Source organism: Empidonax traillii, unplaced genomic scaffold, assembly GCF_003031625.1.
Source record: "Empidonax traillii isolate 1590-97213 ecotype Southwest subspecies unplaced genomic scaffold, ASM303162v1 scaffold284:size1552100, whole genome shotgun sequence".
Lineage (NCBI taxonomy): Eukaryota > Metazoa > Chordata > Aves > Passeriformes > Tyrannidae > Empidonax > Empidonax traillii.
In genome coordinates this window covers 204,097-218,722 of record NW_020955477.1, presented here as the reverse complement: position 1 = coordinate 218,722, position 14,626 = coordinate 204,097, and the positions used below count along the sequence as shown (strand labels likewise).

At 44.0% G+C, this 14,626-nt stretch overlaps 1 protein-coding gene across 2 annotated transcripts in view; it reads left to right on the top strand.

The window, feature by feature from the left end:
• Positions 1-14,021, top strand: part of UBE2F (ubiquitin conjugating enzyme E2 F (putative)) — a 59,942-nt gene extending 45,921 nt beyond the window's left edge. For both annotated transcript variants that reach the window (XM_027890310.1, XM_027890309.1), the window contains one exon: positions 13,508-14,021. In XM_027890310.1, coding sequence (XP_027746111.1) covers positions 13,508-13,558 — 51 coding nt within the window. In that variant the 3' untranslated portion in view covers positions 13,559-14,021. The remainder of the gene's footprint in view (positions 1-13,507) is intronic.
• Positions 14,022-14,626: the final 605 nt, after the last annotated feature.

Sequence of the window (14,626 nt, the reverse complement as noted above, 5' to 3'; positions counted from 1 at the left end):
ATATACAACATTTTCTGGAATTTCTTTCCAGCACCGTGCTGGTGCTTGACTTCAGATGTTCCCTTGGTTAGCCCTGCGTTCATTTTGGCAAAGTAAATGGAGAAAAGGGGATTAGTTACAGCTGCCAAATGAAGTGTTGTCAGGGAGTGGGTCTTTTCTATGGATTCTAGCCCTGTGTTGGCAGACTTTAGAGGAAACTTCAGCTTGAAAAACTTGAAAAATCTTGGACTGCCTGCCTTGTCAGTAGTGTGAATAATTCAGTAACAAAATCTACAAAACCAGAATAGTTTTTTTTCCTGCTGTCTTGAAAGATCTTTATTTCGGTAGTAAAATATTTACCGTGTAACTTCCAAATTACTTTCCGTGTAATATCACAGAATTGTTTCGGCTGGAAGGGGACCTTCAAGACCATCCTATTCTACTCCCCTGCCATGGGCAGGGACACCTTCCACTAGACCAGGTTGCTCCAAGCCCTGTCCCCCCTGGCCTTGAGCACTTCCAGGGATGGGGCAGCCATGTTAATTTTAGCAGATTTTGTGCTATTTTAGCACTGGAAAAAAAAATCATGCTTTTTCTGAGTTCTGTAGGAAATTTAGCTGCAATGTCTATTCAGAGTCCTCTATTCAAGCATCCCACTGGATTTCCTCGTGGGGATACGGTAAGGATGCTGGTTATTACATGACTACTCTGATTAGGTAGTGCTCTCCAGGGTGTCAGGCACTCTAAGTGGTGCTTGGATTACAGATGCTTATCCTGGAGCACTGGACAATTGCTTTTACTGTGTTTTATTTGGTTGCATCAACAGAAGCAAACTTTTAATGGTTCTGCTGGCCAGGAGAGCTTGTTGGGGTCTGCACTGCCCAGCAGTGAAATGTGAGCTGGAGGGAGCTGGGTCTGCATTCCTGCACCCATCTAACACTGCGGGGGTATCGCCGTATCCCTCAACTCAAAATAAGTCCTTTATAACTTCCGCAGCACTTACAGGGCTTGTTGGAGAAAACAACAGCTGCTTTTGATTCTTCAGTATCATTGAGCCTATGAACCCCTGAGCTGAAATCCCTCTGGAAAAAGACACAGGGATTATATTTCATAGTGGGACGGGTAAACCAGGTCTGGACATATTTTGGATGTTCTGTTTATTGCTGAAAATTCGCAGATGTTCGTCGGCGAAGTTTAAATAGGTAGATAACCCTGAAAGATGTAACAGGTGACAACAAAGATGATCCTTTGGTTTAAGGCTCTTATTTGCTTCATCAGGAATGAAAATGGACATTTCACCACTGCAAATTTGGGGGTTTTCTCCATGGGCTACACTCAAGCCAAGCTTTTCACCTTGTGTTGATTTTCCTTATAATGATTTCAGTCGTTGTAAATAGTTTCATTTTGATATCTTTAATCATAAACTGAAAAATGGGTTTAAAGAAAAATAGGTTCTGTTTTGGTGTTTTTTTATTTTTCTTTTTACTTTCAGTATCATTAAGTGGTTAATGTTTGTTTACAATAGAATTTGTAGGTATGTTTGACACTTATGTTTGTGTGAATAGACTGAGATCTGGTGTCTACAAATATAGTTTGGCCAGGCAACATTGCAGTTTTGAGCATAAGTTTCTTGTTGAGGGGACTTGGTTATCCAAATTACTGGAACCCTGAAGCAGATGAGGACCTGTTATCACAGTAAGGGGACAAAGTTATTACCTCTCTCTGCTCAGGTAGCAAGGGCCAGAGATTTTTGAGTATTCTCAGTTCACCCTAAATCACTTTGAGTCAGTTAACTGTAAATTGAAATCTAATGCCTAGCTTTTATTTAGGGCATTTCATCAGTAAAAACAAGCACACTGATAGAAAGCTCACTGTGGTGTTTGGTACTCTGCTGTTGAGAACTGTAGTGATGTAGAGAGGAAAATTGTTCTCTCTGGGTAGGACAATAGAGCAGTGGGGGTGCTGGGCATTCATTTGGATCCTCTTAGTCCTGGGTTAATTCCCTGACATTTAAATTGCATTCTGTTTCTTATCCTCTCCTTAATTTTGACTTGAATGTCTCAGTCTTTCCGTAGTGTTCCTACACAGACAGCCTTTCTCACCTGTTTTATCTCTGCTCTGACAAGTTGAGTTTTGAAGGAGTAAAGACAAACTGCTTTTCTCTGCTGTGCTGCCCTTTGTACTCGAAGGTGCCAAAGATTCCCGTCACACAGATAAGTTAAAATGCACAAGGGAAGAAGCAGCCAATTTTTTAATCTAAGTTTGACATTCTGCTTTTTTTTTTTATCTGCCTGCAAAATAAATTATTTTTCTGGTTTTCAGAACTGAGCTTGGCCTGTAGCTTAAATCAGCATTGGACTGCACTGACTGCAGTCACAGCTGAGACTTATCCTGGGTCTTTTCTCCCTTCCTGATGTCTTACAAACTCCAGCCCTGCAGGCAGCCCGTGGTTGTGGTAAACAGAGTGAAGAACATTTGGCGAGGAAATCAGTGTGAGACTTAAGACTGAGTCCCTGGCAGTAATTCCTGTGGCTGAAGGAGTCAGATACCCTCCCTGGAGGAGCCTCTGGCACTGCCTCACGCTGACAAAAAGAGGCTCTGCCAGGGTGTTTGAAATTGTTCTCCCTGTGCTGCTGAGGGGAGGGTTGCTCTTAATGGCTTGGCAGTGGCTTATGATGAGTGGCCACTCATCCATGATGTATTGATTGTATTCTACAGGCAATCTCAGCTATAATTCCTTGGCTGAAAGGAAATTTTTCTCGTGTGTGATTAAAAGCCCAACTTTTTAAAAACGAAAACAAAGGTTGCCGTCAGGAGGATAATTTCCTGAACAAGGCAGTACACTGCAGATAGCTACTAAAATAGGTGAAAAGGAAAAGAAAGCTTTTGCCTTATCCTTAGAAGCAATCAATTTAATGTGAATAAGGTAAGCTACTGTGAGCAGGGAGAGAACCAGAACTGCGGGACACGTCAGGTTTAAAGTAATTTTTTGATTAAAGTGTCCTAGACTGTAAAACTGTAATTGGGTAGGGGAAAGAGGGGGAATCCATCTGTATATTTTAAACTGAACAATCTGGTGTATTACATATTGGAATATGAGATAATAGTAATTAGGTGTAGAACAGAAGAGTTCCTGTGGAGCTGAGGGTAAAGGAATCACTGAGTTGACAAGCCTGACGCTTCCCTCCCACATTCACCAAGATTAAAAATTATACTTTTTGACAAAACGTTCCTATGTTCGGTGTGTCACCATGGTATGGATGGATGTGTCAACCTCAGTGCCACTCTTGTTTTTGAAGGATTTCTGTTTTCTATCCTTTCACTTCCCTGGTAAAAGTTGGATATCATTTTGGAGTCTGTCATTTTGATGTTCTAATAACAGCAGCAGAATAATTTGAAGAAATATAAAATGATGGATGATGATAAAACTGAGTAAAGAGACTCTGGAAAACTGCAAGACAGCTCTCAGGCTGCATGAAAATAATCTTGTGTTTTTAATGTAGCTGCAAGGTAAAGGTCTGTTTCTGTGTTCTTTTCTTGCTTATGCTCAGGGTAACCAAGTAAAGTGATTCCTGTGGCACAGCACTCCGGTTGTGTCTCATCAGACCTGAGTGTGGTGCAAAGATCACCTCCCTGGACCTGCTGCCACTGCTCGGTGTGGCCCAGGATGGTAGTGGTTGCCTTAGGCTGTTCATGTTCAGCTTGGTGACCATCAGAACCTCGAGGTCCTTGCCTCGAGTCCCCAGCGTTGTTTGTGGGCAAGACTTTGCGTTTCCTTTGTTGAACCTCCTGAGGTTCCGCCTGTTGAGGTCCTTCTGGATGGTGTATCAGCCACAGCTCCCAGTTTTGTGTCATCAGCAAGCTCTGTCCCTTCATCCAGTGGTAAATGGAGATGTTGAGCAGTGTTGGCCCCTTGGGTGCTCTGCTGGGACTCTGTGCCACTGAGCAGTCCAGTGGGCTCAGTCCCCCTGCTGCCCATTTATTTATCTGCTCTGTCCTGAATCACTTTGCCTTAGAGCTTCCCTCAAGTGAACCTTTAGCACTTGCTTTGCTTTTTAGTCTTTCTTTGGTAAAGGAATAAGGCTTCTGCGGTGATACCATCCATCTGTCCCCTCATTCCAGCCTCCCCCCCAATCCCTGTAGCTTTTAAACACACACACCAATTTCCATCAGATTTGACAGAGCAGCAGAGTCTTTACACCCAGTTGCTGTAGCTGTCACAAAAACTGTCAGCAGCAGCAGCCAAGAGAGGGTGGGCTGTGAGTGAACCTCTGGGAAAACCTCCCATGCCAGCTCTGCCAGGCCCTGCTCCGGGTGGGCTCCGCAGGCGTGTCCAGCTCCGAGCAGACCCCGAGCTTTGCCCTCCCTCAGCTGGTGCCAAGGAGAGAGCTGGGTGAAACCCAAGGGGGCTGGAGGAGACTGAGGGAACTGCAGTTCCTACTGGGAGGGATGAGGTGGTGAAAGGTATCAAGGGAAAGCTGTGTGGAGGGGGCAAGGAGGGCAGGAATGATATCTGCAAGTCTGGAAGTGGCCAGATTTTGCTGTCTTTGCTTGCTATATATGTGTCTTGTAAAGGCCTTTCTGATTGTGCTTGACATTCCCAAGCTGGAGGGCTTGCAAACAGACTCTTGCACACTTTATTCTGGTAAAGAGAACTACCCACAAGCCACTCAAACACCACAGGGAGTTCCATTGCTTCCCACTGATTACGAGATCTGCATGCTTTTACTTGTGGTTGTCTCTTTTCCTCTTCCATATTTAGCCACATTGGAAGTACTTAGGGAGCACACTGCCGAATACACGAATTTTTAGGGATTTTGTACAACTCGGATATTTTCATTTTCAGTACTGCTGGCTCTTACTCCCAACAATGGAAAGATGTGCTGTTAAAATTGATGAAGAAGTAATTGAGGGCAAGGCTTTGAAGCTACTGCTTTATCATCCTGTGTTATTAATTCTCAAGGTTTTCAGACAGAGTGGCACTGTAAAACCCATTATAAAATTGTATACAGTGTCATGCTGGCTGCTCTGCTAGCATGCATTCTGCTCTCCTTTTTGTAACATCTCCCTGGATTACCTCTTACCGTTCTTAGTTGTTTTCATCTGTAAACTGGGTTTCTCCTTCTCTACTTTCAACTCTTCCACATGATCTTGGAATTACTCTGATGTGAAGTTTGTGAGGTTGCAGTCTTTCTTGGCAAGAAATTACAGTGAAAAAGAAGGTTCCCAGGAGTTTACTGTGCGATCCAGGGCTGTGTCAGAGGGAACAGTTTGAGGTGATACAGCTATTTCTATACCCATGGAATCAGTAGAAAGATCATGTTTTTAAAACAGTCTAAGAAATTCTTTTGCCATGTGGTGATTTCTGCAGGACTTCAGGAATCCCTTGGTCTTTGGGTTTCTTTTGATGCTGCATCTCCAGTTGAGGTATGTCAGGAGATTTCAGGGCAGCTCTCCAGACAGTGCTTTCCCATACATCTTTCCTAGATATCTTTATAAAATAAGTGCATTGTAGAAATGCATGTGTTGATTAAATTAGCACAGTCTCATCCTTGCTGTGCTCTTTACTTACTCCTGTTTGAGCTTCATTTGGACTGGGACCCATCTCTGTCCATTGTCTGGTATGGGGTTTTCCACTTTACCTCATCCCCTTGTTTAAATTGATAGCCCTGCAGCAAGCCTTGAGATCCTGAAATCTCTCTTCCCAGTAGGAAATAGCTGCTTCCAAACATTTCCAACAACCCTGCTTTTTGTTTCTAACAGTACAAAACTGCAGTGTGATGAAAATGTTCTTAACCTTGTTCAGGTAAAATAAACTCACAGTTACTCCTGGCTGCTGAATCAAATATCTACTTCCTGATTTCTTTTATGGGGGGCACAAAATGTTGAAGGATCATTCTAATTCAATGCACCCACGAGGTGTACCTGAGGAACTTAAGTGTATCTTCATGTTTGGTCAGGCAAGCCTGGCAACGCTGGTGGAAGGAAGCTTTTTGTCCCCCATGTTTGTAATGAATCCCAAAGCAGTGGTAAATGAACTTGCAGCCTGGCTTTCCTGACACTCAGACATCGGCTGCTCCACACACCGACGGGTTTTCAAGCAGAAGGAGCTTCTCAAGGGAGGAACCTGATCTGCTGCCTTAGAGGCAAACCTCAGCTTTCCAGGCTTTTACCACACTGGAAAAGAATTTAGCCCCAAAAGGCTTTCAAGCTTGATGTGGGTTTTTTGGAAGCTATTTAATATTTGTTGTGGGGTTTTTATTACTCTCTGATTACAGCTTAATGTCTTATTAAGAACAACAGTTCCATCCCGGTCCAAAAACATCTTTTCATAACAATTCTCCCAGTGAGTCACTGAATTTATTTATCTCCGTATTTATTGCAGTAAATCCTTCACTTCCTCTGCACCCCCAACCACCCTGGTTTAGTGCTTGTTGTTCTCACTGAAACTGAGGCAGCCACAGTAGAATACATGTTTGTTTTTCTGCAATATTCCTGCATTTGCAGAACTGCACTGGGGTTTTTCTTGGATTGCCTCCTCATTTTATGTTCCGTGTCCTTGTTACAGCCTTTGAGGCCTCTTCCCAGTGAGCAAAAAGTACATTAAACAGTGTGTGCAAATGAGCAACAGCACAGCTGCTAATTGTGCTAACAGATGTAAATACGAAAACCATTATTTTTCTAATGCTACAAATATTCATAGAAACCATTACCCATCTTCCATAACGCTTTGGTCGTGGATGGAGCCTCTCTCAGGTTCAGCAAAGTTGATTAAGCTTTTGCAGATGGTTTGATTTGCTGAGGTAATGGTAGAAATGTGGGAGAAATGCAGATGTTTTAAAGCTTTTGTTTTAGGTGCTTTAGGCAACTGGGTGGCTTAAAAGGAAAACTTTTGCTTTGCATCCTTTAGAAACTTGCATGACTTTTGAACAGGAACGTAGGGGAGAGTTGCTGAATGCCAACAAGGAGTCTGAACTCTTGGAGCTGAGTTCCCCCTGCCTCACCTGAGTGCCTCACCTGCCTGGTCAGGTGTGTTTGAACATCATTTGCCTTGAGTGGAGTATAACTTGCAAAAACCCTCTGGACAGACCCAGGCAGCTCCTGTTTCCTCTGTGCTTGTAATTTATCCGTTAAGATCTCAGATCCCAAGGACATAACCTCTCTTGGGAATGAGTGGCATTCTCCTGTGTGCATTTGCAGCTCAGAGAAGGTCGACATCAGTGTAATTGGGATAATTCAGGTAATTTTCTTGAAGGGCTCTTCTATAACCCTTTCCAACTGACAAGGTGGCCAGTGTGCCCAGCACCAGCCTTGGAGGAGCCCAGCTCCTGGCATCAGGCACCGAGTGGCCGAGCAGTCTCTGTGCCCCCTGGCTTCGCTCCGGGGAGGTTTACTTTGTTTTTAGCAACACTGGGCAAAATCAGAAATGGTAATAAGGAATCAGTCAGTCCTGGCTAATCCCGAGCCGTTTGGCACCACGGCCGTAGGACCAGACGACTCACAGAGTCTCCACCCTCTGCTTCCAGCCAAGCTGCTCCGTAAGCCAAAGGGTGGATTTGGCAGGAGTTGGGACCTACGTCGGATTTGATCCAGGGAACAATTTTTCTTTGGGAAGCTGCTTTGCCCTCCTCATCTGGCTCGATTCCCTCGCCTTTGCACAAACAGGATTTAGATGTCGTTATCCCTGGCTACCACAGCAGCATTCACACTCTGCCTCCCTCTCCTCTTCCAGTAACTTCAGAGAGTGCTTTTCTTCCTTTATCTTTGCTCTGCTGGCGGACAGTGGGAAGTTTGTGGAAGTCCTCTTAGGACTTAGCTGCTAAGAAATCTAGTGAAGCATTTTCTCACCATTTTGCAAAACAGTAATTGCTTGATGTCTAGAAACAATTTTAAAATCTGAAATAGAGATCACAGGCCGTGAAAAAATTGATGTCGCTTTGACTGCACCTTCTAAGCACAGGAACTTGTGGGAGAGACCTCTGTATAGGTTTTTCATTCCCCACTCTTCCCTTTCTTCGTAGAACTAAAATTTAATTACAGAGCTTGGAAAAGTCTTCAGATCATTTAGAGACTAAGCCAAATAAAACAATGACAGGGAAATGAGAGCAAGGCAGAAATATGAATTGAAAAAACACCTCACTCTGGAGATTTTTGTATTACTCAAAGATTTTATTCAGCTCCTTTTTAAATGGGAGGGAATGCGTAGGAGCTGATGGGTGTGAATACTGATTTCCTGCAAGGTGGAAAAGAAAGAAAAGGTGGATTTAAATATAATTTATAGGGCTAATGGGTAAATCTACCTGGTTATTATATCTTCCTCCTTAAGCTTTGGCTGAGCTGAGTAATGTTGTTTTAGTGGTGGTCAGAAGACCTCTTTCCTAAAAACTTTGAGGAAAACTACAAGTCAGGTCCTGGCAGAAGTTGTTTGGAATTTAACCTTGGTGAGAAATGTTGGATTCCAATGGTGTTCTGTTTAAGTAGTGCTTTTTAAATTATCATTGTTTTCTTTATCTGAAAAGAGGGAAGGGCAGGAGCAATTGATTATTTTTATGATCTTTTTTTTTTGTTTCCATTTGAATTTTACAGGACTGTAGATCTAAAGGATGTGAAGGTGGATCAGAAAGAGTTTGTCACAGTGCCTGGGTGGTTGTAGTCACAGCTGAGGGACACGTGGTATGGGAGGGACTGGCCAGTGTGGGCTTCAGCCTTAACACAGAGACAGAGGGGACAGAGTCTCTGCTCTCTAATAAACTGAGGTCAATACTGTCAGTAGAAAGAAGAAAAATTTTGCCAAATACTGCAATGTGTGAAGTACCATTAATGAGTATATTAAGGATAATAAGGAGCTAAATCTGCTTTGCTTTGGTGTGGGGGTTTCTTTGTTTTGGTTTTTTGTGGGGTTTTTATTTGGTTTCATTTTATTTTTATTATTATTACTATTTTTGGCTAATTCTTACATATACATTTGTTTTAAATAAATAAAAAAGATTCCCAAGAGAAAGTTTCCACTACAACTGTTCCAGACTTCTCTGGTAGCTGTCACAGAAGTATTGTGTTTGCTTTGGATTACTGAGCAGATCTTCTTTGGATTAGAAATAAAAGTTTAAATAAAAGACTAGCAGTTAGTCAGTGGAAAAGACATATAGGCTCTTCTCTCAGAGCTGCCAAATCAGAGCAATGAGGTATTAGGAAGAAATCCTTCCCTGTGAGGGTGGGGAGGCCCTGGCACAGGTTGCCCAGAGAAGCTGTGGCTGCCCCATCCCTGGAAGTGTCCAAGACCAGGTTGGACTGGGCTCCTTGTCCTGTTTAATATATATATTTGATATTTGCTTCAAGGTTGTTTACTAAACCTCTTTGTTGAAATACAAAGGACCATTTCTGTGGGATATGTTTTAACTTTACAGTCTCTGCTGTAGCCAGTTCTCAGCTCAGAAATATGCCATGACTTATATTTCATATTCTTCCTCCACTGATGATTTTTGAGTTTCCATTCAATTGATTGTCCCCATCTGATTTTCATCAACTGAAGCAGGGATTTGGCCAGCATTACCGACATAGCAAATGCTCCTGACGGGGTACTGATGTACTGCTGTGCTCTCCCCCTCACCTCTCACAGCTCAGGGTGCTGCAGAGCTGCTTTGGATCTGCTCCAAACACATCTGTCCTGGGATGGCCGTCGTTCTGAGGGGTTTGTTTCCCGTCCTGCCCATGAGGCCAGTGTCTAATTTCTGTCCCCAAATCCCGAGGCTGTGTTGCACAGAGGAGGTCTGGCTCAGGCACAGAGCTCTCCACCCCTGAGGCAGTGTGGCAGTGTGGCTCCCAGACAGAAACCCAAGCCTCGTTCCTCCTCAGCACATCTCCAGAGAACCCAAGGGCAGCTTTATCCACCCTTGCAGTACAGTGATGTTGATGAAGGGTAAATGCTGGTAGTTTAAAATTAGATTTCCCCTTTGAAAAGCTCCTCCATGTGGTGTTTCCAGGACTCATCGATGGTCTGTGTCAGGGTTTAATGACTGGCTGAGTCATCTCTGTTGAATTTTCATGTGTTACACCATCAGTGCTTCTGTTCTGCAGGGACGGTCAGCCCTCTCCCCTTCATCAGTCTTTGGCCTCATGGCTCTGATGGCATGGGAAACTACTTGGTGTAGAGGCAGCTGTGCCTCCAGCCAGGCTTGCAGTGGGATGTGATCCAGGTCCAGAGGGATGTGGCAGAAGCCCCACTGGGCACAGTGACCGCTCCCCTCAGCCGTGGTCAGGGAGGGTCAAGAGTCAGGTCAGTGACGATTTCTGCTCAGGGTCTGGCAGGAGCAGAAATGGCCACTGACAAGAGCTGCTTTGATGGGGGGGATTTCCAGCAGCAAACCTCCTGACTCCTCTCCCTCTCAGCATCCAGACCACGGGGCTTTTCTCATCAGCCTTGGCATCAAAGGGTGCTTGGGCCCCAGGGCACTAATGCAGAGCTGGGGTTGGGTGCAGTTCCTTGGAGTCTCCCACAGAAGGACACAAACTCCATTCAAGGGGTAGGCTTTGCCTTTTTAATAAGAGTAGGTTTTTTGTGCAACCTGCCTTCTGCTCTGTCTTTCTAGTGGTCCTACGCTGAGGATCTGCCCTTGAAGGGATGTTAAGAGTCCTTTTTCTTTTCCTGAGCATTCCTAGCAGGATTTTGTACGCGCCTCTTTATCATGCAAGACACGTGCTGCTTTGATTAATTTTTTTGCATTTGATTATTCAGTGCTGCACATAAACAGATGTGCACAGAGAGAAGTGCCCCCTGTTAATCAGGAGCTGCTGAGCCATATGGCAACATGAAGATGGAGTGTCACAGCTCTGGGATGAGCACCTCCTGTTCAGCAGCCAGGTTCACAGGCAGCGAGTACCGTGTTAATGTATTCCTGCCAACACCGTCAGATCCTTCATCCCAGCCTGCCTGAGTGACAGCGTGGATTTCTGGAGCCTTCCTGCTTTACTGAGGTCTTGTTTTTTGTTAAATCACTGCCTAGAGCCCCTCTTCATGTTTACTAAGCTCATAGAGGGACAGATGAAGAAGCAGAGGGTGCTGAGCTGTCTGCACTGCCCTCAGATACTGCACACAGAGCAAGGTGCAGTTGGCTCTGTTGTGGGTGCAGTGGTATTTCTTAGTCTTGTGCCCAATTTTTTTTTAGTGACCCATCTCTTGGAGAGACCCAAGAGTAGGAAATAACGTTCAGTAAGCCCTCAGTTAATTAATTAAGTTTCCACAACACTGGGAATTGTAACTGCAAGTGTCAGAGACCCTGGATGGTTGTAAAACCAGGAAGAAACTTCTAGGAAGTGTCACTGTTTTGGTTATTGTAAAAAATCAATGTTATTGCCAAGGTGAATCTTACTGCCTTCTTTATGACTGGCACCCTGATATTTAGCTCTGTGCCCCAGTAATGGTTTGGATTGGAAGGGACCTTAAAGCTCATCCAGTCCCACCTCCTGCCATGGGCAGGGACACCTTCCATAGACCAGGTTGCTCCAAGCCCAATCCAACCTGGCCTTGGACACTTCCAGGGATGGGGCAGCCCCAACTTCTCTGGGCAACCTGTGCCAGGGGAAGAATTTCTTCCTAATATCCATCCTAAATCTCCCCTCTTCCAGCTTCAAGCCAGTAAACCATTGATGAGTCTGGAAGGTTTCATCTGTCAGGTGCAGCGTTGTGACCGACACGCTGCGATGTTGTGAGTGCCCCAGACCAGGCTGACAGCAGGCACAAACAACCAGTATTTGAGAGTTTTCCTGCGTTGTTTGCCATGATGGGTTAGCTTGTATCTAGGCAGTCCACAATGTGTCAGAGCTGAAAACAAATTCAAAAGGTCAATTTGCTTTTTGTTTTGGAGGGTATTTTAACAGACTCGAGGTATGTAGAGGGGGTTCTTGCCTGGGGCAGCCTGAGATCTGTGACACTTTAATGTGATACTCAGCTGTCGTAACTTTCATCTAGATTGAAATTGCCTGGTATTAGAAATTTCATTTAAAATGAAGATGGTATGAGCTCTGTAGTGTTAGTTTTTTAACGCGCTTAGCAATTGTACGAGCATGGAAATAGGTGTGCAGAGTTTAAAAGTCACTACACAGAACATTGCCTTTAGTAGGTGCCATATTGTGCCAAAATAGGTGCTCCTTTCCCCTAAGAAGAGCAGGCAACCTGTCCCTAAGGAAGAAGGGGATTTCTGCAGCCCTGGCTTCTGTCAGCAGTCAGTGCTTGCAGGGCTGCTCACCACACCTAGGGCTCCTGGTGCCGAGGTGTCAGGCACCTCCAGGTGATTTCTTCTCTGTTCTGCTCCCTGCATTTAGTTCTTCCAAAGCACAGATCCATATCTCTCCTGAGATGAGCCTTTTAGCAGTGGGTGTTTTTCCCCTGTAGTGCATTTATATTTTTGATACGATATATTTGACCTTAAACTGCATTTTAAACTTCTTTGAGATTCAGAGTGCTTTGCATATAGTTCATGAGAGTCTCTGTGATGCACTTTATCAGCTGGCAGTCAAAATTGTGAACAGCTTTTCTGGTGGATCATAGTTCTTTGATCCTGTGATTGGGGACTTTGAGCATAGAATAAACCATCTTTTCACTGGTAGAAAAACTCAGTGGCAGAAAACCAAAACATCACGAAGGGAGCTGATGTGTAGGTGTTTGAAGCCAAGGAAGTACAGATGCATTCCAAGGCTTACTAAGACAAAAAGGGCACATTACTGCATTGTCCTGGTGGGATGTGCAGTTCTTTGCTGAGGGATCTGTACTAGAACAGTCTGTGTTCAGAGAGTGTCGTTTTATGTGTCAGCAAAGCTGGAGCTGAGAAGCGACACTGAACCTTGTGATTCCACAGGTTATGGCGATGGGACTTGGTCCTGGTGTGCTGGAGAGCAGAGACCATAGAAGCACTAAAATCCCGTGCCAAGGCTCTGCTTTTACTAGAAAGGGCACAGTGTTCAAAACCTCTCAATCTCTTGCATACGTTGTTTTTTAGTTTTTTTTCTTATTTTTTAACAGATGTGAGTACATAAATTTCCCGAGTTTTCCTGCTTTATATTCTAGCAGCACACAAAACTGGGAGCTGGAAATCAAGCAAATGCACTTGCTGTGAAAGCCCCACTTGACTCTGGAGCACAGGCTCCTCGGGTTGTTTGGGTGGGACATACTTAAAACCAGGCTTTAGGCACGCGGGGCAAGGTTCAGGCTTGGGATAACATGCCAGGAATGCAGCACCTGCCTGACATCCCAGTTTGGACAGGGATCACATCATGCCAGAATTCCTCTTCCTTGGCATCTCTGTGCTTTATAAAGTACCAGAACTGCGTGTTTTAGGTTACCTGTGCTGGTAGCTGGCCAAGGGAAACTCTTTGCCCAGTTCATTCCCCAGAGGATCTCTGGGAGAGCAGTGGGCCTTTCCCTTGATGGCAGTTCCACCCTACCAGTGCCAGTGTGGGAATGCATCAGTGCACAGTCCCACAGGGATCCATCTCTGCCGTGCTCGGGGGTAACTGTGCCTGTGCTTCCCTCTAGGAGGACTTTCGGAATAAAGTTGAAGATTACATTAAGCGCTACGCGAGATGATGAAGGGAGAAGGATGGCAGGACCACGGCTTCCACACTAGAGTTGTCCTTAACTTCAACAACGACAATAAACCAGCCCGGATTGTACCAGTCCTGTGTCCATGTTGTACTGAAGAAGAAAACTAACTTCATAACCTGTCCATGTTCAAAGGAGAGTTCAGCATAAATACAGCAAGAAATTGTGTCTGTTGGTTGAAAAAGTTGTTTGCTTCCTTTTAAAAATGTTTACTCTTCTGAACTGTACTGTATATCCTGTTGATGAGAAATGCTTGAGAAGTTAAAGAAATCACTATTGAAATTGTAATTACACTTTTTTTTTTTTTTTATTATTTTTTTTATTTTTAAATCTTGCCTAGTCTGGAGGGGGGAAGGAAAAAAAAAAACAACCCAAACAGAAAAGGTGACGTGTTTTTGGAACACTTGGAGTTGGCAATAAATGGTCTCCTGTGAACCAAATCACAAAACTGTTGCCTTCGGTGAGCAGGAACAATATGAGCTTTTTCCAAGAGTCACTCAGCTGAGGCTTAGAGCTTGCCAGAATGCAAGTGCAAAATGAGATTCTACTTCTGGTATTGAAATTCTCAATGCTATTTAATGTAAGTATGTTTTTGTCACAGTTGGGAATTTTTACGTTATTAATTTCAGCCCCTATTTGGGCTACAGTATTTTTTTTTTGTTTCTATTCGTTGTGTGAAGTAGTTACAAGAAATACAGGCTAATAGGTAACTTAAGTAAATGTTTAGTATTAGTAAAAATTATATATATATTATATATTTCTGTGGAAATTTAATGGGAGAATTTTTTTTTTTTTTTTTTTTTTTGTTAAGAAATCTGCCTTTGGCTTTCTGATCTGGATGTGGTGAGGGAGCATGAGATGCTGTTTGATCTGACAACGGTAAATTCAGGCACCGTTACCTGGAGAACACCTAACTGTGTTCTCCAAATTCCTGCACTGGAAGGGACTGATGGAGCTGGGACCCACAATACACCACCCCCCACACTTTTTGTCCCCAACTGGGATCACGCAGAGGGAGGTGATGGAACCAATCCCAGCTTTTATAAACCTCAG